This window comes from Ylistrum balloti, unplaced genomic scaffold (assembly GCF_031769215.1).
Source record: "Ylistrum balloti isolate Yb309-2 unplaced genomic scaffold, AGI_CSIRO_Ybal_v1 Utg370882, whole genome shotgun sequence".
NCBI lineage: Eukaryota > Metazoa > Mollusca > Bivalvia > Pectinida > Pectinidae > Ylistrum > Ylistrum balloti.
The window spans coordinates 398,754-425,048 of record NW_026782502.1 but is presented as its reverse complement, the minus strand read 5'-3'; the positions used below and the strand labels follow the sequence as shown (position 1 = coordinate 425,048).

Sequence of the window (26,295 nt, the reverse complement as noted above, 5' to 3'; positions counted from 1 at the left end):
ACAGAAGTAAACTGGGGTCCACAAAGGTAATGTGAAAAAGATCCTGACTGTATAATAGGTAGAACCCAGGGCCTCCTGATGTTTCAGCCCAGATACTATACAACCCAAGGTTACTGTAGATATACATGTACGGCTATAAGATGCCTTACATTACAGTACTACCTATTTGGTACCACAGCATTAAATATATTACAAAAATAAAAATAATGTATAATTATTAAAATTGAATATAAAACATTCAAATCTTAAATATCTTATGTAGGGTACTTGCTGTTGATGCAGAACCTTATTTTGCATTTTTAAAAAATGGTTTGCTACAAGATTGAAGTTTTCCCAGCTTTTTAATCTTGTTCACGCCTGGAAACGTGACATGTCTTACTTGGAATGGTGCCTCTTTTTGTTGTGCGGAATATTGTGTATAGAATATCGTTTGAAATGACCAGTAAGTGTTATTGCTTTTATAGTCTTATGGCTTCTTACGTCTCATTATATCCCTATGTTGGGTGACAGCGCAAATGTAACTTCCCTACTGCAAACTATATATATGTACATGTCGACTACACTGTTTATAGCCGGTTATATACGTTATAACGTACGGTGGTAGGGAGCATCGTTTAGTCATATCAACGAACATGGTCTATAACCCCAAATATAACGCCACCTAGAAGAAGACAGGGCGTCAGCAAAATAGAACAAATGCCAACATGTCGACAGAATCATAATCCAAACTCATATTCAACAAAGCCATTGAAAATATAGAAAATACATAACTAACACTGGCGCCATCTGTCAAAGAAAACATTTCCCACACATAATATAAATATGAAAACATCCAGGTCCCCGAGATATTCAGACGCCACACGACGGAAGGACTGGTCCTACCGTCTTCAAATAAGAAGCACGTTGTATACTTAGTACTACTAAATAGTCTTTATTTATTTTACAACAATTGCGAAGCAAGTTTCTCCAACATAGATTAATCACTCTAGTTGGCCCTGATGGAAGCGCGCGAGGGGTCTTAGTGTGGAAAGAAACCGGAGTACCCGGGGAAAACCCACGTGGTCGGGCAGGTGATCCCATACCATTCCGGGAATCGAACCCCGGACGGCTAGGTGAAAGGCGAAAACGTTACCACTGCACCACCCGACCACTTCAAGTTAAACTATTAACATGTCAGGTTTTTAGTACCAAGGTTAACGTATTATTTATTGTGTCATAGCTTCGAGTTAGAATTGTAATTATGTCCTCGTGTTGATATGTTCTTGTAGGCTTTTAGAACGAGCATAAAATGAAAATTTCTTGAAATATTCTTAATTGAAAGGCTAAATTATTCTCATTTCTCATTTGTTTGCGATTTGAGCTTTGGTGACCTAAAAGACCCGACCAAATTCAGGAAATATCAATATGATATTGATATATGTTTGAAGTGTTGTAGAGGTATTAAAAATCACCAAACAGTAAAGACTATTAAATGGAGATTTGTCCGCAGAAAGTATGGCAAAACATTATAAAATGGAACTGGAGTCCTGCCTTACGAATCTATTATAACAGTGTCATTATGATATTATACAGGTACTACTATAAGTAGGAAATAACATACAACATATTCCTACCAATATCGAGACACCACAAATTAGAATTAAACAGTACACAGTAACAAAGAAGTCCCTGATCGTTGTATACTGCCAAGTCCTCCTTCATCGGTAATCCTTTTTACTGTGAAGCAATGATAAATTCTCACTGGAATTAGAATATGTACGCCACTTCTGGATATGTTTTCTATGTAAAATGTTTGAAAGTCTTCGAATTTAAAAGGCCAGAGCAGAGGTCGACAAAGTTATTAACATTATACAAAATTCTAAGATACAATTAAGTAAATATTTCTTAAAAAAAGTGAGAAAAACCCCTATTGACCAATGGCAAGACTAAATCCTTTTCATGGTGAGATTATCATGAGAACATCGAAAAGACAAGTTTACAAATAAAGGTAAACGTCACAATCTACTTACGTGGAAAATCACTGGTTTGGTCTGTGTGTTACAGAGTGTCCACAAGATGGAATTTTCGTCTTGTCTTGAGATGACTGTCTTCCAAGACAAACCTATATAAGCTTATCTATTATTTATTGGTTTAAAGACACAAAACAACTCTGCGGAAAATCGGTGCAAATATCATCATCAGTTTAGCGTGACTGTCGCGTTAGTGTTAGTTAATTAATACTGTCTTGTGTTCTGCATTCTGATACACCGGTAGAATTTGCTGTAGTGATGTCCTTATTAGGAATTGACTTAAGTTTGTCACAGACAACAAAATATAATTGGAAATCTACTTATTTTGAATTTATAAGAAGTGAAATAATTGTATATTAAATTCATGACATTACATGAGCGTTATTTCGAGATATCCATGTTTACTCGAGATACCAAATCTAGTTAGTCAACATCCCATCGTGTGATACAGACGATGTACTCACACTGTATTAAGTTCAGAGGTCATATCACTGACTTTCTTGTAAAATATGAAGGTGCATGCTTATTTCCGACCTCCTGCTTCTGACGTTTTTCCTCATCTACAAGACATCAACTTTTGTGAATTCACATTGTTTGTTATTTTTCTTCCAACCGGAATCAGAACCTCATTGTCTTTAGCTCTGTATAAAAAAAACACACACAACAGAAAGGCCGATAAGCAGTCATACTAGAATTTGCAAGTTAAACTTATTGCTCTCTTGAGAAATACTTTACGGATTTCTCTATGACAAATATATGCGATATTCTCAATCCTTTGATTTACAAAAACTGTGTGTACTGCTTGGAATAAGGAAATAGCGCAGTAGGTGCTATAATTAATGATTTACAGCTGTAATTTATTAACGCTATTTCTTTGGCAAAACTAGATGGATCATTTACTAACTTCATGTGGTATAGGTTCTTCTTTGTCCTAATTCATGTGTTGTCACTTTTTTCGTTTTTTGACTTTTTTGTTTGTTTTTACATTGTCCATCATGGGCTCATGGGCTGTCCACAATATGCAGCCATCTTGAATTTTGCAGTGATCAATTTCAATTGTTAATCTTCAGACCTTATGGATGGATAACTTTAAAGCTTTATATGTTGATTCTCTTAGACTCTATTTATGCATTAAGGGATTGATATGAATAGGCCATCTTTGAATTTAACAATTGTAAAATTGTTTACCGCTGTGTCTTGAAGAAGTCTGGATTAATCACTCTCAGATTTGACATGTCAGTTCCTCTTTGTACGTATCTGTACATCTTTGCTTGTTTGAGGAACGGAAAAGATATAAATAAAAGGGGGAAAATACCCCTCTGTTAAGGAACCGATAAAGATGTGGGACACCAACATCCTTCCAGTCAATGTTTGTTGTTGTATATCTGCCCCAACGTTAAAGATTGATGCTTTTGTATTCTAATCGAGATAAATCAAATCTCTGACCTCGTACATACGGCTTTCAGTTTGTGTGATGGAATCAACTTTATTTGTTTTTGGCATTGTAAATGATCACAGACCTCAACAGAGGGTGAAAAACTGCAAAATACAGAATAATACAATGTGTCAAAAATTTAGGAGTAAATATAAAATTTGCAGCTTGGAATTTAACATTTTATACTAATCACACTAATCACATCTATTAACTTGGAGTGGTTTCATATACATGCATTTAAATATACTATGTAACCCCGTTACCGTAATCGGGGGGCAAATAAATTTAGCATCTATGTCAAACTAATCTAAATTGTTAAACTAAATCCATTATTTGGAATTACACTTTGTTGAAAGAAACGAAATTATGATTAATTTTTCCAAGCATGTTATAAACAATAAATGAGCAGTGTATGACGGACATACCGAATGGATTTGACCTGAAGATCTATTTTTAAATCTAGGTATCAATTATCACATTACAGTGTATTACTAATAAATTGAATTAAACTGGAATCAAATATTTGAGTATAAACTGATATCTGATAGGAATGATACAATAAACTTACACGATAGTTGCCTTAAGATGTTTTGATTATCATGAAGCATGCACGGTGCAACTATTTAACAAAAGAGTGGTAAAAAGGGAGATAACACTTAATACAAACTGAAAGGGAAGGTAGCAAGACAGCACAGTTTGAATTTCATTTAAAATTTTAAACTATGCCAGGGAATTGGCGAAACGAGAAGATGCTGCGTTGGATTTACTTTCTGATTCGGTTAACTCCATCGTTCGTAAAATGATTTGCAGCTTGAAATCGAAAATGAAAACAAAACACAGGTCAGCTGTCCTCGATCCTGATGTTAAATCCACACTTCAAGATTAACATGACAGATATGTTATTATGTCTGCAGATAAGGCGTCCAATAACTTGATCCTTGTCTGCAAATATTATTTCAGCCCTGTATACAAAAAAATGGACTTGCTTGATAACAATTTAGGATTTATATAAGAGGTCGCTCTGACCGTCTGATTTTGGATTTATATAAAACAACCACTTTGTAGCCCTTGGCATTTCCTTGCCTTTGGTCTTGCCGAAACATACCGTACCAAGACGGGGTCGATAAAATGGTTGTTTCTATTTTGTTCTTGGCCATGGCATGCTGGGATTTCTTTGGCAGTATAGTTCTATGTAGTAATGCACCTCCATACTATAACAACAATTTTATATTCGCTGTTTCTTACATATTGCAGCGTCCCAAATTCGCTTGATATGCACTACAAAAGCTTCCGTGAGGATTTCAACATGCCACCGTTTCAATATCCATATGGAGAATTCCGACCTTGCCATATCACCCAGTATTTTCTTGTGTTTTATGTCTGGATTCGACTTAGTGTTATATTGGTAAAGGGGTATATATGACATATGTCCATATTATAACTAAAGGTAATCTTATATTTATAAGTATATAACATACAAATCGTAGATCTGTCAATCTGAGAAAGGTGCGACTTGGGGAATACAACTTTTCGAAGGTTGACAAAAGGTTGACAAATCCTGGAATAAATCTGAAAAAATCCACAGCTATTTAAGACGTCATTTAAGATGTCCATATTACAAAAAAAATTTTTTTGATGATTATAAATAAGTTTATTTTTAGTCTTGGTCATCGGTATCCCATTATAACATCTCGTGCAGATTTATGATATACTTTAGTTGGCTATGGTTTCATTCTATACTTGTGTGTGATTGCACTTTAGCATTGACGGCCTCGGCTCTACTTGATCACAAAGAAGCTGTCAGCACAGGTAACCACCACAAAAACATAGAGCTGCAGTTTTTGAATGACGATCAAACAAACACACCAATCGGATATTTAAAGGTTTTTTAATCTTATTTCTACAGACACGTCATCACTAAGAAAGCCATCCAACGTAGTCATATTTCATTACAAGGGACTAGCATTCTGTATTGTTTATATCAAGTGCAGAACAGCAATTTTATAAGACATAAATCTAATTCTGTAAATATTTGCAGCTTTGATTGACCTGGCAATATCTCTGTCCAAGTTAATCACTTCAGTGTGACTGCACTATAAAACATGGACTTTTTCAAGGACAAGAAACCATATGACATTGCAGTTATGAAAATGCGTTTACAATCGTGTTTCATTGTACCTTCAAACGTAAATTAGAATATCGTAAAAGGGTTTATTGACATTTCACATTGGTAACTTGAAAATCTCTACCAACAGGATCTTTATTCATCACATGTTGTCTCTCGCATAAACATAAAACATAATGGTGTCGGTAATGCATGAATGATTTTAAACATATTGAATAGTATTTCTTTCATTTCCAAGGTTGTCTCGTTGATTTTTTTAACTTGTGATTTTAATATTATCATATTATATCTGCCCTATGCCTACTGCAATGTTTTCAAATTTCGTACTTTTTGAAGTTAGTATTTTATTTAATAAAGTTATTTTAGACAGAAAAATGTTATGTAAAGATAGAAACATCAAATGTCATACGATATAAATATATAACAATATAACACGTGTGTTTAGTTCATGCTGCACACGTCCAATGTAATCGTGTAGTATTACCCTCTGGAGTGACTGACAGAGAAGTATTCGTCCGTGGCTGGTTGGGTGACAGATTCACTGACCATGATGGGAGTCACAGACCTCGGAGTCGGCCCCTCCCAGGTCACACGGAGAACATCTAGTTGTCTCACCACTCAGGTAACAGAATCCAGGATGAGTCACTCTTCACTCCCGTCACATATCTTTTACAGACGCACTGTCTAGAATCTTCATCACTGCCGTAGTTGCCAATGGCCCTAAGGTGTTACATATACGGGTATCACAAATAGCATTCTGAAAATGACCTTCACTGTAACCTGCGTGCCACGTTATAATTGTTTGAATACATAAGCTTAGCGGTACGGTTAGGAATATACACGTGTGATTAGCGCTGTTCTTAAATAATTTAATACATGAACATTGCAAAATTCATATACTGACGGACTATTGCCAGATTTTGACTTTTACTTCAATCAGTTTGTAGTTTCCTCAGTCGCCTCCTAGGCTTCAAATTATAGGTTCTCAACATCACTGACGAGTCGTAGAAAGATAAAACGGCAATATGATGCAGTTTAATTCATTGTTTGGTTCTACCGTACCTAAATATGAATTGTTAAATGATGTTACCACTTGCGTGTTCTTTGTATGATCTTGATGTAAATGAAATTTTATCAGTGACTTTGTACAGTTCATATAAAACTAGATACGAATTTATCTAACAGATGTATTAAACAGTGCAGATGTATTTTGATGTATTGCCTAATCATTTCCAGATGTACTCCACAATATCCGTTTACATTCACGCGGTAGTTTCCATCGTCAGTACTCCGCATTCATTGTTTACAGTAGCACAGACTCGCTGATATACTGAGTACAGGCACAGATCGGCTTAGTGTTAACCCGTATTATGTGACTTCTCACATAGGCTGTGTTTCTCTATTCTCTCCCACATTTAACACGACGTTTAAATACCACAACCTGACACACAAAGCCACCGGGTAGGTAGGGCATGTCGCATCAGTGTTATACATACCCCAGTGGGGTATTTACCAGACCTCAAGGCGATTTTGAAACAACCCAACTTTTTTGATATTTACAAAACAGGTATATATAGGTATATGCGCGGACAGTGAAAGCTGTTTTATACCCATAAGACTTAACACTGAACAGTTCCGGCTACATACTGGCGTTAGGATTGATGTATATTTACAAAACGGGTAGATTCATACCCACGTGACTCCACACTGGACAGTTCTGGGCTAAATACTAGTATAAGGATTTAAGGATGGGAGGTAGGCAATCCTTCCCTGTGGTTCCCTTCCCACGGGAGCGTGTGGTCATCATTACAGGAGGAAACAAAGGTAAGTCTTCCTGAATTATTTTATACAATGAATGAAACATAAAATTTCTAACGTATTTGATATGAACTCCAGCTTCCCTCTCGTCTTTCTCAAGTCACTTCTTACGTTTCAGTATCGTATTCTATATTTGTATTTAATGCATTTGTTCGCTTATGTCTTTTGTATAATCTTTGTATCCAAAATAGTTCAGTGTTTAGTGCTGTAAAGTAACACTTAAGTTGTAACACATTAGTCCCTCTTATCTCTCTTATTCCATCCTCCATATTGGTTTGTGATTCTAAGAACGTTGAGAAATGTACCAGGTTGTGCTTACGTTTTGTCTTGGGACGAGACACTTATTGCTCTGAATTGCATGCGACGTGCCTCCAGTTTGTTGTTCAGTGACGTAACCACATTTCTGAATGATCCCGGCTCTTCACGGGGCCATGCACTCAACTATACATACAAACAAGCCATCTATCTAATAGGATGAATCTCGTTATCACGAAATATTTTAACTCTCCGTATAATTAGAAATATTTCGTTGGTCCGGACAAAACTTCACAAAAAGCATTCTAACTCACTTAAAGCGGCTATTACCTTATATTTCAACATCGGGGAACTGAGAATTCGGCTTATGAATAATAAAATATTTCAATAATAAAGCGATATATGCGCCTATAACGTCAAATTTGTTGTTGTTTAACATATTTTCGGCGTCGGAACTTTGTTTATCTTGACTATTGTTTATAAACATGTTCACGCTCGGTTTACGAAGAAAACCGAGTGGGTCACATGGCTTGTCACATGACGAAGTCATTTATTTCCGCCACAAAGTAAAAAAGGATTATGAGGTAAACAAACGCACATGTCTTATGTATGATACTTGCTTTTGCGCCTTTCTGCTAATTCTTGTTTGCAGTAAACGATTCTATAGTGTTATAATATATAATTATTAACAATCAATCTTAGTAATTCGTTTTGTTTTGGCTTTGTTCTGCGAGAGTTATATATGTCAATCCGCAGGCACTAAACTAGTGGGGCCCCAAAGGGGGTTATTACAATCGGAAAAGAAAAAAAACTTATTGTGCAGAAATGCACAGGAATTGATACTTTGTCTGTACACATTAATAGATATTGCATTGTTTATTATGAAGGCTATGTTTATCATCACGGTTGTTATTCTTACAGTAACACCAGTACCGTCATATTTTTACACTTAGAACGAATACCCCCAATTGGGCCCCACCTTGCAGTCAACAACAAACACATGTTGTTGATAGTAAATTCAAGCGAATAATACAACTATTTTCATTCAACATTTATCAGATAACACTTTTAACATTCACGCGTCAAACACTGGATATTGGATTATAATCAATGACAGGCGGATACATTATAATTATAGGGCTGACGTTAAGCTAACCAGTCAAGCACCAGCTTCGCAAATTCCGAATCCGTATTCAGTCCAAGATCCTCCTTCATCTTTCGCCATCTATCGATCTTCTGTCTAATATAAATTCTTGCTTGTCCTCTTTTCTGGTCTGACTCCTTCCTCTTACGCTTTCTAGGCCTTTTTTGGGATGACCACAGTTTGATTTTGGGTAGGTTTGTTTGGAATATGATCTAAGTTTTTTTACGTAAGGTAAGTGCAGTATGGGTTCGGAAGACCGCGGTAGGTGCGTGTTCAATTTCCCGTGAATGAGTAGCACTCGAAATATACTGTAGACGTAATTAATAACGTTTAAAGCAAAATCGAAATATCGTAATATCGAAAGGTAGTAAGTCTAGTGTTTGACGAAAAATATTTTTTTTAATTTTTTCCGTATGGTTAGTGTACAACAACAACTGGATTAGATATAAAACTAGAAGAAATTTGTGTCCACCTTCCCTGTGACACGCACATGTAACATAAAACGATGATTCATTCCTAACCTGTCGTATTGTATCCGATAACATAGCCTGATAACATACTTATATTCACGCTTCATGAGTTCGTTAGAACGTGCCATACACAAGGGCATATGATGTTTTAATATATAATTATTCATATCCTTTTTATGAAATCATGACATTGATGTGAAACTTGTTCGTAGCTTCCGCATTATCTGTACAATGAAAATGCCTTTTAAAATCAGTTTATTCTCTCTCGTAGATATCTACAAAGACATAAAACATCCGAGCTATTCACTTACACAGTAACATTTTATGTCATTCATAGAATACAAAAAACGAAATCAGATTAGAATATAAATTGTTTGTAACAAACTGTAACTTTTTCAAATCGGTGTTCAGAGAAATTATATTTATAACCCAAACTTCCGGTTTTGGTGTTTTGTTGAGTCATATAAAAATGTTTTCATAAAACTTCCCGAAATGTATCGGTTGTTTTCTGGTATTCTAGTTTCATTACCTTGAAACCGAAGCCTTAGATCTCTAGATAATAATTTGACGGCTGACCACACCTGCACAGGTGTTAAAGAACAATGCAGTCTTCCATTTTTTTCTTGATATCTTAAATTTCATTCACGAACAAGAAAGATGACTTTCTAGTCTCGTTAATATATCTAACAAACAATGTCATCGCCAGGTGTCGAGCACGTTGTTTAACTTATTTTATCACTCTGGGATTTTACATTAGGAGCTAATTTCATGAAAGTAGCCGCAATATAGCACTCGGCTAGAGAGAACTTCTCAGTAGCTCGATTGGTTGAGCGTCGGGTTAGTACTGTTACAGTTGGTTCCGTTGTCGTGACATTACTTCTTTGACTTAACTAAAATATTCATAACGAGTGTCGTCAATAAATCAGAAGACGCTAACTCTTCCAGAACACCTGGATTTCATCTCCATATACTTTGACCCCTCTCTAATCACAATACTAATGGTCGAGTTGGCGATTTCATCAGCTGAAGTCATTTCGACACAATTGTAAATCAGTCTTATCAAAATTAAAAAATTTTCCTTCCATTATCCTCCGCATAAGAGTGAAGAAAATGATAAGCATTTTAATCAGAGTTTAGATATGGTCGAGCCTAGTTCAGTTTGTGTAAAAAGCAAATGTGATACATAACAACAACAAAAAAAAAAAAATCCGACAAATCTTATTGTAAAAAGCTAATGCAAATTATAAACAAAAGAGTAATTTACAAGGAGAGTCTTTCAAAAGTACATGCGGAGTAAAACCAGGTGTTCTGGAGGGTAATCACCTACCACGCCAACCGACAAGCCTTGATCTAACGATATATATATAGTGAAGTGATAAATCAGATGGGAGGTATTACTGCTGAAGGCAGATTCATTAGCGAACGTCGGGAAGGCGATATAGAAATGCTTTCCGGTATGTAACACACTTGTCCTTGTCTGCGCTTATTCCGTCAGCAGTTTTGATCAAAGGACATACACTAGTCGTGGAACTTTATGTGTTTTGAATTTTCAGTTTTCTAGGATGAAATCAATTCATTCCTGAACAGATTTTAAACAAGTTTTACTAACACACTTTGCTACAAGATAGAACCGAAATAAAAACAAATTCATAAATGAACTACTGAGACAAATCGGTTGTTGAATAACGAGACAGATATTAAGTAACAAGGTTTAACCTCCATGCTCAAATGTTAACCTATTGATAAACTACACATTAGACATACTCCGATTGGTAATGTTATGTAATTGATGTCGTAGTTTTGAATCCGTAACATCTATCACAAAGGACACAATTATCACTTACCTAGACTCAGTGCAAGTCTTAGCAATTACTTTTGTTTCTTCGTTTTTTTTTTTTTTTTTTTTTTTATTTTTTATTTTTTTTGTATTTCTCCCGTTTTCAAAAGGAATATTATAATTTGCATTAAATGAGAATGAATTTGACTACAGTAAGTTCAGATGTTTAATTTTCTACACCCGGTATGATGACTTCATATACAATTTAACTCGAACGGTACTAAATAGTCCCTCTCTAAGGATTACTTTAGCTGAAATAAGTAAGAGAACGGCTTTTCTAAGTCAGAAATAAACGGACGAAATACCAGTTTGTCCTATAGACCGCTAGCATCTGTGGATGCACAAACTATGAATAAACTGTATATGCCATATTCATAAAATATCTACATAATTGGTTTACAAACGGTAATTACCATTTAATGATACAATGACACTTACGCACACGTAAACCTAGTGCTTGAAACTATGCGATCTCGGCGGCGTAAAGTTCAAAGATCAAAGGTCAAAATGACAACACTGCTGTGAAAAGGAAAAATTAATGTACCAGAAAACTGAGTTCATTCAGAAGTAAAATTACAAATATCAGCTGTTAAGTTTTCGCCATGAATGATCTTTATTTAGACCCCGAAGTTTCATCATCTATATGTGTTATCATAAGAGCGAATTCAATGTATTTGAATCAGGTCCGATCTCTCGAGAGGTTTAAAATCCAACCGTCCCGTCCATACAAAGTCTTCTCTATTTCGTTTTAGTATCCCAAGTAGAACTATGCTAAAACATCCGATCTTATTCTCCTTGTACTTTGCCAATCTTTCTTTTGTTCCTGATGTGTCCTAGTTTATTGAATTGGACTTTGAATTATGATTATGATGTCATGTTGGTATTTTCATGTTCTTTTTTCCTGGAAATCTTGTGTGCCGAAAGGTGCAACTGATTTATAAAGATCTTTTGTCCGTCGTCCGTTATGTTGTACGTCGTTCGTCCGTAAACAATTAAAAAATACGACTTCTTATAAACCCCTGAACTAATTTTAAGGAACTATTACAGAAATCTTTAATGGACAAGGATGAAGCAAACCCGTAAATTATATGGTCCTCATTCCACAAAGACCAAAGTTTCTGGGTCAATGGACGCCAATTTCAAGCGTTCATAAGATCCCGATGTGGTAAAATCAAATACCTTTCAATAATGAAAGAATTTTAAGTTACTTTACTATAATTTTTTAATGACCCCAGAGTCTCAGATTTCCCCCTGGGGAGGGGACACATGTTTTGTTAGTTCATGTATAAAAACACATTTTTGAGCATATCTCAACTTCCATGGAAATAATTCAAAAGTGGTAAGAATCTTTAGTATGGAATGACAATTTAATGATATGCATACATGAACGCTAGCTGACCACCGGGGAAAGATTGGCCTTGGTGAAAGGTCATGAGGTCAATGATTTGAAAACGTCGATAAAAATGAAGAATTAGCCGTATTATACTTTACATGCTGTGAAGGTGAGATATTCTGTCTCCTTTACGTGGAAGAATTGATAATGTTCGTACAATTGATCATGACATCTAGCCTCATATCTATCTATATAAAGACAAAGGAAATACTTCTAAAATTTATTTTCACGAAGTCGTATCTAAGGCGACCATCACTCTCCCCTTTTCTTGTATTTTGCAGGTATCGGCTACCAGACGGCAAAGTGGATCGCTATGATGGGGGCAACTGTCATTCTCGCTTGTCGTTCCGAGAACAAAGCTTTTCAGGTCTGTAAGTGTTTGGATACAAGAACGAATTCCCTTAAACATTACTTTCTCTCATTTGAAGTTTTGTATACTTATTATAATGAGATTAATACAAGGTACACCAGCAGCTAAAAACAAGAGAAGCATATAAACATTATACCGTATGAACAAAGATTTACACGGAGACATCAGCAAAAATTCATGGAAAATAAGACCAGGTGTTATGGAAGAGTGAGCGACTACCGCTTTATCGACAACACCCGCCATGTAAACCTTGGTCAAGCCAAATAAGTAATGTCACGTTCTCAAATATGGAACAAGGTATATAACAACAGAACCAACAGAAACACTACGTAAACCTTGGTCAATCCAAGTAAGTAATGTCACGTTCTCAAATATGGAACAAGGTATACAGCAACGGAACCAACAGGCAAATCATGTAAACCTTGGTCAATCAAAGTAAGTAATGTCACGTTCTCAAATATGAAACAAGGTATATAACAACAGAACCAACAGAAACACTACGTAAACCTTGGTCAAGCCAAATAAGTAATGTCACGTTCTCAAATATGGAACAAGGTATATAACAACAGAACCAACAGAAACACTACGTAAACCTTGGTCAATCCAAGTAAGTAATGTCACGTTCTCAAATATGGAACAAGGTATACAGCAACGGAACCAACAGGCAAATCATATAAACCTTGGTCAATCAAAGTAAGTAATGTCACTTTCTCAAATATGAAACAAGGTATATAACAACAGAACCAACAGAAACACTACGTAAACCTTGGTCAATCCAAGTAAGTAATGTCACGTTCTCAAATATGGAACAAGGTATACAGCAACGGAACCAACCGGCAAATCATGTAAACCTTGGTCAATCAAAGCAAGTAATGTCACGTTCTCAAATATGAAACAAGTTATAAAACAACATAATCATTACCCAAACGTTGAATGGTAATAGCAAGATTGCATCATTCGTACACAAAGCGTGCTGTTTATTTCAAATTATTTTTTCAAAGTTATTATTTGCTAAGTTTGTGGAGCATACACTGCTCACGAAATCTAGATTTGTCTAGATTGAATAAAGATAAGAAATGACATTAAGGATATACCGCTGAAGGCCTCTTTCATGACAATAGTTGTGTTATGTTTTACTTGCGTTTTAGGCTATCGAGGATATGAATCGGGAGTTTCTGGAAGAAAAACAGAAAGGGACGCTTGGTTTAGCCCAGTATGACGAGCTGAGTGTTGAGTTCATGAAGCTTGATTGCGCTTCCCTCAAATCTGTACGAGAATTTATCGACGAATTCAAAGCGACTGGCAGAAAGCTCCATGTGCTTATTTGCAATGCAGGGATCAACACCGTTGAAAAGAGTAGGTTTGGTCATTTCTGGGGAACACACTAGGCATGGGTGTTAATGACTCACTGCATCCACAATCAGTGAAAGAGGTCATGTCCGAAACTACTGCTATTTATCATCTGTCGTTAGTTCCCTTGACACGTGTTTATTAAAGGCTGCATACACTTCATAACACAGTTATCGGTCCTTCAAATGGGGCCATGTGACATCAGAATCGGAGCAGCGAATGTTACAACTTCATCAATATATCACTGCCGATTATATTACACTAGTTTATATACACATTTTCGGGGTAATGCTTTCAGTTCTGTCACGGGGCCACAGTAACTCGATTTGTTAGAGCGCTAGCCGTTGTGAGTTCAGGTGAAGATCCGAGGTACATGGTTCGAAACTCCTTACCCGTGGTGGTTTATGTTTCTTGGTGAAGATCCGAGGTACATGGTTCGACTCTCCTTACCCGTGCTGGTTTATGTTCCTTGGTGAAGATCCGAGGTACATGGTTCGAAACTCCTTACCCGTGGTGGTTTATGTTTCTTGGTGAAGATCCGAGGTACATGGTTCGAAACTCCTTACCCGTGGTGGTTTATGTTTCTTGGTGAAGATCCGAGGTACATGGTTCGAAACTCCTTACCCGTGGTGGTTTATGTTTCTTGGTGAAGATCCGAGGTACATGGTTCGAAACTCCTTACCCGTGGTGGTTTATGTTTCTTGGTGAAGATCCGAGGTACATGGTTCGAAACTTCTTACCCGTGGTGGTTTATGTTTTTTGGTGAAGATCCGAGGTACATGGTTCGAAACTCCTTACCCGTGGTGGTTTATGTTTCTTGGTGAAGATCCGAGGTACATGGTTCGAAACTCCTTACCCATGAAACTCCTTACCCGTGGTGGTTTATATTTCTTGGTGAAGATCCGAGGTACATGGTTCGAAACTCCTTACCCATGGTGGTTTATGTTTCTTGGTGAAGATCCGAGGTACATGGTTGGTTTATGTTTCGAAACTCCTTACCCGTGGTGGTTTATGTTTCTTGGTGAAGATCCGAGGTACATGGTTCGAAACTCCTTACCCGTGGTGGTTTATGTTTCTTGGTGAAGATCCGAGGTACATGGTTCGAAACTCCTTACCCGTGGTGGTTTATGTTTCTTGGTGAAGATCCGAGGTACATGGTTCGAAACTCCTTACCCGTGGTGGTTTATGTTTCTTGGTGAAGATCCGAGGTACATGGTTCGAAACTCCTTACCCGTGGTGGTTTATGTTTCTTGGTGAAGATCCGAGGTACATGGTTCGAAACTCCTTACCCGTGGTGGTTTATGTTTCTTGGTGAAGATCCGAGGTACATGGTTCGAAACTCCTTACCCGTGGTGGTTTATGTTTCTTGGTGTAAATCCGAGGTACATGGTTCGAAACTCCTTACCCGTGGTGGTTTATGTTTCTTGGTGAAGATCCGAGGTACATGGTTCGAAACTCCTTACCCGTGGTGGTTTATGTTTCTTGGTGTAAATCCGAGGTACATGGTTCGAAACTCCTTACCCGTGGTGGTTTATGTTTCTTGGTGAAGATCCGAGGTACATGGTTCGAAACTCCTTACCCGTGGTGGTTTATGTTTCTTGGTGTAAATCCGAGGTACATGGTTCGAAACTCCTTACCTGTGTTGGTTTATGTTTCTTGGTGAAGATCCGAGGTACATGGTTCGAAACTCCTTACCCGTGGTGGTTTATGTTTCTTGGTGAAGATCCGAGGTACATGGTTCGAAACTCCTTACCCGTGGTGGTTTATGTTTCTTGGTGAAGATCCGAGGTACATGGTTCGACTCTCCTTACAAAACAAACAATCTAAAACTCTGACACAATACGTTTGCAACCAAGTTCAGAAACAGCTTCGTAGGGCCATTTCCCCTTTGAACTTCATTCTTAAAATCTTAAATATCCTTTATGTTTCTTTTAGGTAGCAACGCCTTCTTAAAAGTATTATTTTTTCTTTGAATTGCGCATGATCTTTAGTGATTCTTGGAACTTTTTAAAACGGTATTTGATAGTAAAATTCCCTTCATCTTGATCAACAATATAGCGCCGACACGACGTTGGCCATTTTTTTTCCATGTGTCGCTTCGAAAATCTCGTATTGCGCAAGGCAAGTGACCCTCCAAATTTTCTTTAATGATTGTAATCATAAAATATAATGAATGGTAGCATTGAAGAACATGTGAATAGTACCTTTATTTAATTCGTAAAAGTATTGACAGATGATTAATTTAATTACACAATACAGCTGTCTTCTCTGTCCGTGACTCGTCAGTGATACTTCAAGCCATACCTGTAGGACATCGGCGTCTGGACATTGATATTTAAGAACGCCTTAGAAGCTGTTTTTTATATTTTTAAAATGAAATTTATTTCATTCTGTATATTTGAAATAAACAAATAAGATGTTATCATTGAAACAAAGATAAAATATCAATGTAACTTCATGGTTGTCATACACTTTCAACGTCCTTACTTACAAATTATTCATATTTATGCTTAGGGTAATATATTTCCAGCTTTGAAGTAAGTAATTATCCCATACTTGGAAATGTTGGAAATACATTGTATTGTCTAATCGTATTCGTTATTACAGGTAAATATCATCGTTGAGATACACGTGATCATTTACATATATGCTCTCCGTTTTCATTTTCCCTAAGTATGTATACTTACTTTTAACATCATCAACACAAACATGAGACAAATCTGTATTTTTCTATCATAAAGAGAGCACTGTTGGTTTTGTCTTAACATTATCGTTGTTTTGTTGTACTCTGTTTCAGCTTTAACGGAAGACGGCAACGAACTGCTTTTTCAGGTACTCGTCTTTGAATCTCTTTACCTACATGTATTACAAAAAACGAACCAATGTTATGTGTACTTTGGGGAGAAAGTAAAATACAAAAGTTGTTAGCTACCAGAAAGGATCTTCATACGTGTAGCTGGTCCGACAGGTGAAATTCGAACACTTCACAAACATTTTAATGTACATGTACTTAATGGAGTCTTAACACGTTGTAATAAGTTTAATACACTTCACATACAAGATTAAATTTACATCAAAGTGGAAGTCTATGTTTATTGTTAAGGTATATATTTAATGTTGTCTGGCATGTTGACATGTCACTATTTTCTTTGATTTGTTTCAAAAATGCTCCCAACGACACTTCCCACGGAGCGAGGTATCTAAATAAACATGGGCGACCAATTTCGATAACACAACGAAAACTTCGTCAACTTCATGAGACAAATGTGAATGTCAATGTGTCGGTTCTTGTTATTAGATATGAAATAAGTTAGGTAAACTACTTGATGTTTCAACGTTAGGTAAACTATTTGATGTTTCAACGTTAGGTAAACTACTTGATGTTTCAACGTTAGGTAAACTACTTGATGTTTCAACGTTAGGTAAACTATTTGATGTTTCAACGTTAGGTAAACTATTTGATGTCTCATCGTTAGGTAAACTACTTGATGTCTCATTGTTAGGTAAACTATTTGATGTTTCAACGTTAGGTAAACTACTTGATGTCTCATCGTTAGGTAAACTATTTGATGTTTCATCGTTAGGTAAACTACTTGATGTTTCATCGTTAGGTAAACTATTTGATGTCTCATCGTTAGGTAAACTACTTGATGTTTCAACGTTAGGTAAACTACTTGATGTCTCATTGTTAGGTAAACTACTTGATGTCTCATTGTTAGGTAAACTACTTGATGTCTCATCGTTAGGTAAACTACTTGATGTTTCATTAGGTAAACTACTTGATGTTTCATCGTTAGGTAAACTATTTGATGTTTCAACGTTAGGTAAACTATTTGATGTTTCATTGTTAGGTAAACTACTTGATGTTTCAACGTTAGGTAAACTACTTGATGTTTCAACGTTAGGTAAACTATTTGATGTTTCATCGTTAGGTAAACTACTTGATGTCTCATTGTTAGGTAAACTATTTGATGTTTCAACGTTAGGTAAACTACTTGATGTCTCATCGTTAGGTAAACTACTTGATGTCTCATTGTTAGGTAAACTACTTGATGTCTCATTGTTAGGTAAACTACTTGATGTTTCATCGTCAGGTAAACTACTTGATGTTTCAACGTTAGGTAAACTACTTGATGTCTCATCGTTAGGTAAACTACTTGATGTCTCATCGTTAGGTAAACTACTTGATGTCTCATCGTTAGGTAAACTACTTGATGTCTCATTGTTAGGTAAACTACTTGATGTTTCATCGTCAGGTAAACTACTTGATGTTTCAACGTTAGGTAAACTACTTGATGTTTCAACGTTAGGTAAACTACTTGATGTCTCATCGTTAGGTAAACTACTTGATGTCTCATCGTTAGGTAAACTACTTGATGTCTCATTGTTAGGTAAACTACTTGATGTTTCAACGTTAGGTAAACTATTTGATGTTTCATCGTTAGGTAAACTACTTGATGTTTTTAATCGTTAGGTAAACTACTTGATGTCTCATCGTTAGATTAACTATTTGATGTTTCAACGTTAGGTAATCTATTTGATGTTTCAACATTAGGTAAACTATTTGATGTTTCATCGTTAGGTAAACTACTTGATGTTTCATCGTTAGGTAAACTATATGATGTTTCAACGTCAATGTTTCGTTAGGTAAACTATATGATGTTTCAACGTTAGGTAAACTACTTGATGTCTCATCGTTAGGTAAACTACTTGATGTTTCAACGTTAGGTAAACTACTTGATGTCTCATTGTTAGGTAAACTACTTGATGTTTCAACGTTAGGTAAACTACTTGATGTTTCAACGTTAGGTAAACTATTTGATGTTTCAACGTTAGGTAAACTACTTGATGTTTCATCGTTAGGTAAAATACTTGATGTTTCATCGTTAGGTAGACTAATTGATGTTTGATTGTTGGTAATCTACGCGTTTCATCGTTAGGTAAACTACTTGAGTCATTTCCTCATGACAGTTAGTCTGCTTCCTGTGATGAAATCTTCAGGATCGGATTGCCGGATTGTGTTGTTGTCTAGTCTTTGGTGAGTAAGACTTATTTTCTTTAAAAGTTTTTGAAACAATAGCTTACCATCATGTTGATGCGAAGTTGTTACATATATATCACAAAGCAACAAAATTATGTTGGAAAATATTAATCTTAAAACAAAGTTAGAAATATCTCGTTTATAGCACATCACTTAATAATAGTTTTCTATGAGAATGTTTGACATGTGAAGATGAAGAATCAACATCATTTCACTGTAGGTAACAGGATACGTTCATAAATAATCTCCCTGAATCCATATTACCTTGGCATTTATTATAGCATGAATGCATCGATAACATGTTAAGGTGAAACAGTTTAGATGTATCCCGTACAAAATGTACTTTTATCTGCAAATAAATGTGTTTGCTTTTGAATGTGACTTAAAGAAGTTCATAGATCGTGACACAATCAGTCATGTGACACATTATTTAAATTCAGAACTGTTTTTTTAAAATATCTGAACCAATTCCAAGTTATATTCCGTCCCAAAGTAACTCGCAACTCCGATTTATGTTTCTATGAAGCGGAGAGAGAAATGACATGTGATTAGTGCATCAATGGTAGGCAGATAACATATATCAAAGTATTGAAAGTACTGAGGACTGATAATGATACACCAGCATCATTAAAAGAACAGTTGAAATACTAACATTTCAATACAATCATAATCCAAACTCAAATTCAAAAACACTACGACAAAATAACAACTAAAGACAAAATACAATGAGACTCCCGAAAACGTTCAAGGAGAATAAAGAGCAGATGTTCCGAAAGAGTAATGCGTCTTCTGCTTCATAAAGGGCACCTGCTTTGTAAATCCCGGTCGGTCCAATTAAATTGAGTACAAGGTATACAACAACGGAACCAACTAAACAAGCGAGCAACAAACACGTTTAGCTTTATATCGTACAAAGAAACAGACTATTTCTGACGACCTTAACACTTAATTGGTTAACTAAAAGTTGGGATGTGTAAACAAATACATTTCTATTCTGTTTTTTTATAGGTACAAGTCTGGAAGATTTGAATTAAACAAGATAAATGCAGAAGATGAAACTATGGCCACGTATGATAGTGACCACTATTACCAGAAGAGTAAATTATATATGGTAACAAGCTGCTATACATGAGCATATGCCATAGATATTTTCTTCGAAAATGCGACAAACTTATGAATTATGTAAATGCGGTTGGGAAATCTCCTTCACAAATTTCTAATTTTGTTTGATATTTTTGTCATTCGTTCTAACACCAAAGTAAACACAATTTGCATTAACCACTACAGCCTCTAGTTGATGAAAATTTTCCCCTTTCGGCAGATCATAAACAATTTATTTAGGTCATAGATTACAGAGGTGATTCGCTACCAGTGACATTGAAAGCTTAATTACCACGATATATGTTGACTTGTGTCACTTGACCTTGTCACGGAAACCCGTAATGATCGACAAGTCGCGGGTCATTCCAGCGATAACACTTCCAGAGTTATTTCCCTTTGTGTATTGCGTATTGGGAGGCGGAGTGAAGACTATTATATAAATAGTTGTTGACGGACTGTTATAAGATATCAGTCTGCCGTATATTAAACAACTGATATAAATCACAGCCACAGATAACAGTTATCCCGAAAAATAAAATCGTTGGAAATTGTGCACATTGTCATTATTCACAGAGAATAGATATCACGGTACAAAATCGTTATAACGAAATACGAGTTAAACATCATGGTGGTCGATGAATATATATCAAAGCAGCTCATTACCTATCTCAAATTATCCGATATATGAAAATTACGGTTGAATTTTCGATTTTCTCAGTCACTTCCTGGGCTTGTGCATCATCGACGAGTCTTAGAAGGACGACACGTGTGCGGTGCATTTTAATTCATTGCGTGACTCTGCTGTAACGAACTCTAATTTAGGGTTGATAGGACTAGTCACTTATTTGTCTGTTGCACAATCTTGTAAAAGGGACATTACACACGCCAATGGTTGAAATTGTGTTTACTGATAATTTACCTTGATGATTATTACATTGATTTTTACAGGTAACACGAAATATGAAATAGTTAAACGTCAGATTAGGACAGCGCACATATTCACGATCAAAACGAAGCATATTTTTCGTAATGATAATTATTTTTATTTCTTAATATAATTATTTATTATAGCAGTAGTATCACCTCTTACTGATGATTCCGTCATCTTTTGATTTACAGATAATGATGATGTATAAGATGAACAGGATTCTGCTACAGTCAGATATAACAGTCACGTGTGTTCATCCTGGCATCGTACGAACTAATATGATGGATGAGTTTCAGGAAAAGGCATCATGTATGTACAGGGGAGCCGTAGGCTGTATAAATTGTCTAGGTATGTAACTGAAAATTTTAAATTATTTTTGAAGAAAAACATTGTATGACTAGATATTAATGACTTTCATTGCAACACTATTCCACCTAGCTGACACATGACTTGTCATTTGTGTTTGAAAATGAGGAGTATCCTACAAACGTGATGGTGCTACGCCTGTCTGGAAGGTACAATGACCTACCAATTTATTATATAAGAATTGTTTCATTTGATGTACTAATTAGAAAACAATCAAGAAAATACCACCATCATTATCCAAACTGTAATTCCATAAAACAAGGGGAAAATATGAACAAATAAAAATACGTGAAAACTCCTGAAAAGTACCAGAAGAATAAGACCAGGGTTCTAGAAGAGTTAGCGTTTTCTGCTCCATCACGACGTCCGCCATGTAAATATTGGTCAATCCAAGTAAGTAATGTCACGTTATCAAACGAGAATATGGTATACAACAATGGAACCAACAGACAAACTAACGACTATCAAACACGTCCAGTTTCATATCACACAACGAAATAGAATATCGCTCAAAAAGATCACTATGGCAACCATAAGTCTTTGATGTCTTTGATTTCCACTTCTGGTAGGGGTATAAGATGGACATAATCATGAAATTTTATTTTACGACAAGACGTCATCAATAGATCTGAAGGTAAAGGCTTACTGTTTTGATATGCTCATAACTAATAGTTGTGATCAGCTGTTGTTAAGATGTGGTCGATTTCATTTTTTGGGAAACATCACCTGCATTTGCCTGGTATACGTGGTTGGCATCATGAATGACACAGTCGCTTATATTTACTTATTTGTGTTTGATTGGTTGGTTATGTTTAAACGTCCCCACAACAGTTAAAGTCATAGCAAGATGATGTGTACGGAGTATAGAATCCCTCTAGGGAACATTTATAGTGCTGCCACGCCGAAATGTCATGGCCAGGACGCGATAGCTTGACATCAACTCGGCCATGTTATAATGACGCTTGTCTGATCAGTTCATCTCAATCTATACAAGAAAGCATAGACTACTCAACTCGGGCAGGTGTCAAGACAGACAATGGGATATAGATGTAAATTCTTTAGAACAGAACGAAAACCAAATATCAATATTAATGATCAGTGGGGACAGCAGGAACCATTCTGATGCTTTAAATGCAACAGATATACATTCTTTGATAAATCTCTCGTTTTATTGACATTGAGGAAAACTCACGATGTCGTTTTGATGTCGGATTCTCGAGGATATAACACGCAACCTCTGACTTGACTTTGTTTTGTACGGCGAGTGTCTTCGTCGAGACTACAGAATGGAGGCAATGTTATTTACCTGTACGTTACAAGAATGTCCTCTTGCACACATCTATCAACCGTGTATTATCTTCATCTAAGGCTTTGGCGCTCTGTAGTTTGCCAGTGTGATTTACCTTGTTCTCATATTGCGATTGTTAATATTTGTTAAGGTTCATCGAAATTGCTTTTAGATAAGTTCTCTGTTGGCACATGTTTTCACTTTGGTATTGCGTTTGTTTGTATTTTGTCAAGGTTTCATAGAATTTTCTTGTAATCAGTTGTCTATTGGCATGTGAGTATTTTTGTCTTTGTTTTAGATAGTACGACACTTTATGTTGTTATAGGATTATCAAAGTCTGTAGAGCAGGGATCATGGACTTCAGTCAATGCAGTAGTAAATCCAGAATTGACCGGAGTCCGAGATGTTTATTTCAACAATTCAAAGCCAGAGACCATCAAACCGCATGCCAAGTATGTATTCTATACGCAGTCAATAATGTTATATATTTGTAAGGGTGTGATGTGATCAAAATCCAATTCAAATACATTACATTGTATCTCCATATCATCATGTTATGAATCTGTTTTTTTTTTTTTTTTTTTTGTCAAAATTGAGTTTTACGTGATTTTTGGTATGATCTTGCTTTGGTTTGTGCGTTTCCCCATCACAACAGCTAAAGTAATTTGAGAGGGTTCCAATGATTTTGTAATTTGTTAACGTCCTGTCAATATATATAGCCATTAAAGGACATCTGTGTATGTGAGATGATGTATGTGTTAAATACCTGTGTTTTTGAGAGGATATGGTATCATTTTGTAAACTTTGTAACAAGGCGGAACTGATGTATTCTTCATCGCGGCATCAAAGTGTCTCTATCTTGTCAACACGGGAATAGTACCAGAACGTTTGATTTTGCATATGATCAGGAAAAAATGGTCTTCCCTCCTCTTGCTGCCTGATGTAAGAGTATTCGTAATTTGTTTTGGGAGATTGGTAGCAAATCTAGGCAACATTTCGGTATATATACAAGAAATATTTTTAGAAGTCGAATATGTTTTTCACTATGGAACGGTTCTCAGTTCTAATATGAGAAAATTATAAATATTAGACATTCTGATTTCTATAATTACATATCTATGAATGCTAATATGGTATATATTTCTAATATGTTACAAATTCATGTGCAATTTGAAATACAATTGATTGCAGGGTCAAGATATTAAAGAATGTTCATGGATATCGTACCATTTTATGTATGGCATCGATATGCTAGCTGCAATAAAATATATTTTCATTGAACAAGTCAATTATTTATATCCAACTTTCTGTGTAAAGTTACATAAAGTTATATTCGTACGCATCCACTGTTAAAACAGTTAACAATATATCACGTTTCTGTGCATTGACTTGCATGTCGCCCTATATTTTGTTCAATACAAAACAAACCTAGAAATATTATCATTGCTTTGGAGCTTAGTTTAAAACGAATTAAGAATAAAACTGAATTATAGAACACAGGATCAGTAAACAAACAAAGAGCCTTCTCTATTTATGCATTTATCAAATCTGTCTACAGTACAGATCTAAAGAATGACGATCGATGAATTTCCTCAGTAAAATCGAAAACACCAGGACATCGTTTATGCTGCGTTCGATCACCGTCTCTTCCTTTTTCTCTCCATTCACTAACACTGCTTGCATTTGTTTCTCTGCATAACACTGATGATTAAGTCCAACTACAGCGAAAAATGAAATGTTTTAAATGCAAATTGTTTTGAATTACTATCAGTTAATATAAATTACATAGACTATCAACGGAAATAATTTATAGAGATTTAGTTTAAGCACTGATTTTTAGACTATGTATTGGTCAGTCAATATGTTCCTCTTTAATAAGTAATACCAGCATGTCGCATGTTCGTGATGGTATGTTTTCTACTTCGACAGAGTTCTGGATGAGCAGGAAACGTTGTGGCAGTTTTCATTGGACCGAGTGAAAAACCACCTTCCAGATGATATCTTGGAGGAGTTAAAAAATACATAATTCAATGAGTGTTTTGTTAACTAACCATTGTCTACCAGTTACCGATAGCAAATATAGAGAGAGAAATGTTGCAAACTTGCGAGATTAACTCGGTGGAATAACACATTACCAAACAAAACTTTAACAAACTGGTCGATATCAAACATTTTAGGAAGATCGGATATTCCGGCTGAGTTCATATGCGGCATCCAACTCAGCCCTCCACCTCTTGGTGTCGCAGATTCGAGGTCTACGTGAGATGGTCGCTGTGTACTGGCGGAAGGTCGATGTTTTCCCGAGGAGCTCTGGCTTTTTCCCACCTCCAAAGTACAACACGTCCTTAGATGTCCCTGGTTGTTATTGGGACGTAATGTAAAGATAAACTAAACTAAATTTTGCAGCGAATACAGGATATCTTAACGATATTGGACAGTAAATCAATCTGTTATGGTTATAGACATGGTTATGTATCTATTGACGTATGTTGATTTACGTTTCAATATTTTTCCTGTTTGTAGAAAACATAGGTCCTGATATTATTTGCACGAAGATGGACGTTACATGGGATACACGAACTACGCCACATTTATACAGACGTTTGTTGTATTGATTTTTATGCATATTAATACAGAGTCATAACAATCGTTAATCGTTATACACAACAATCAATATTTTTTTTATAATAAAAAATATATTTGCTATTTTTAGAAGATAGGGTACATTTTATACTTGTATCAGTGGTTGTCATGATACGCTATGGACCTGCATTTATTGCACAAGAAAATAATAATTAGATATATTGTAGTTAACCTTCCCCGTCCAATCAACATGAACTGTAAGCTCTGCTGCATTGTTAAGACAATATATTAGCTTAAAATACTATTAAAATATTTTTTCAAAATACATAAAAGTGGAAACAATTTTGACCAAAATGTACATGGCGAGTGTCTTTGACGAAGCAGAAGACGCTTTCTCTTCCGGGACCCCTTGTACTTATTCTTTTAATTTTCAGTAGTTTCTATGTAGATGTTTCGTTTGTTCACAATTTAGCCTAGGGTTATAGTTTGCCTTATGAATATGTTGACATGTTGGACATGTCTTTTTTTCAAATACAAACAGATTTGATACAGTAGATTCATGCTATGAATTTGACTGCATAGGACAGCTGTTTCGTATTTCTAGAACGTTTCTTCCGAACTTCTTAAATTAAATGTTTAGTTTTATCAATATTTGAGAGCGTTATATCAGTCTATTGTTACACCGAAATAACATGACAGTAGAAATTTAAAAATTGAAAAAAATCTATTAATTCTTCCTTATGTGAAACCATATCAGAACATGAAATTTTACATTATCAAAG

General features: G+C 35.7%; 1 protein-coding gene across 1 annotated transcript; it reads left to right on the top strand.

The window, feature by feature from the left end:
• The first annotated feature begins 7,317 nt into the window (after positions 1-7,317).
• LOC132559267 (dehydrogenase/reductase SDR family member on chromosome X-like) lies at positions 7,318-24,956 on the top strand. Its single transcript, XM_060223885.1, has 9 exons — positions 7,318-7,393; positions 12,768-12,853; positions 14,005-14,212; positions 17,004-17,038; positions 19,147-19,244; positions 20,256-20,358; positions 21,468-21,624; positions 23,256-23,382; positions 24,860-24,956. The coding sequence occupies exons 1-9, from the start codon at positions 7,318-7,320 to the stop codon at positions 24,954-24,956; spliced, it is 987 nt and encodes a 328-aa protein (XP_060079868.1).
• The last annotated feature ends 1,339 nt before the right edge of the window (positions 24,957-26,295 follow it).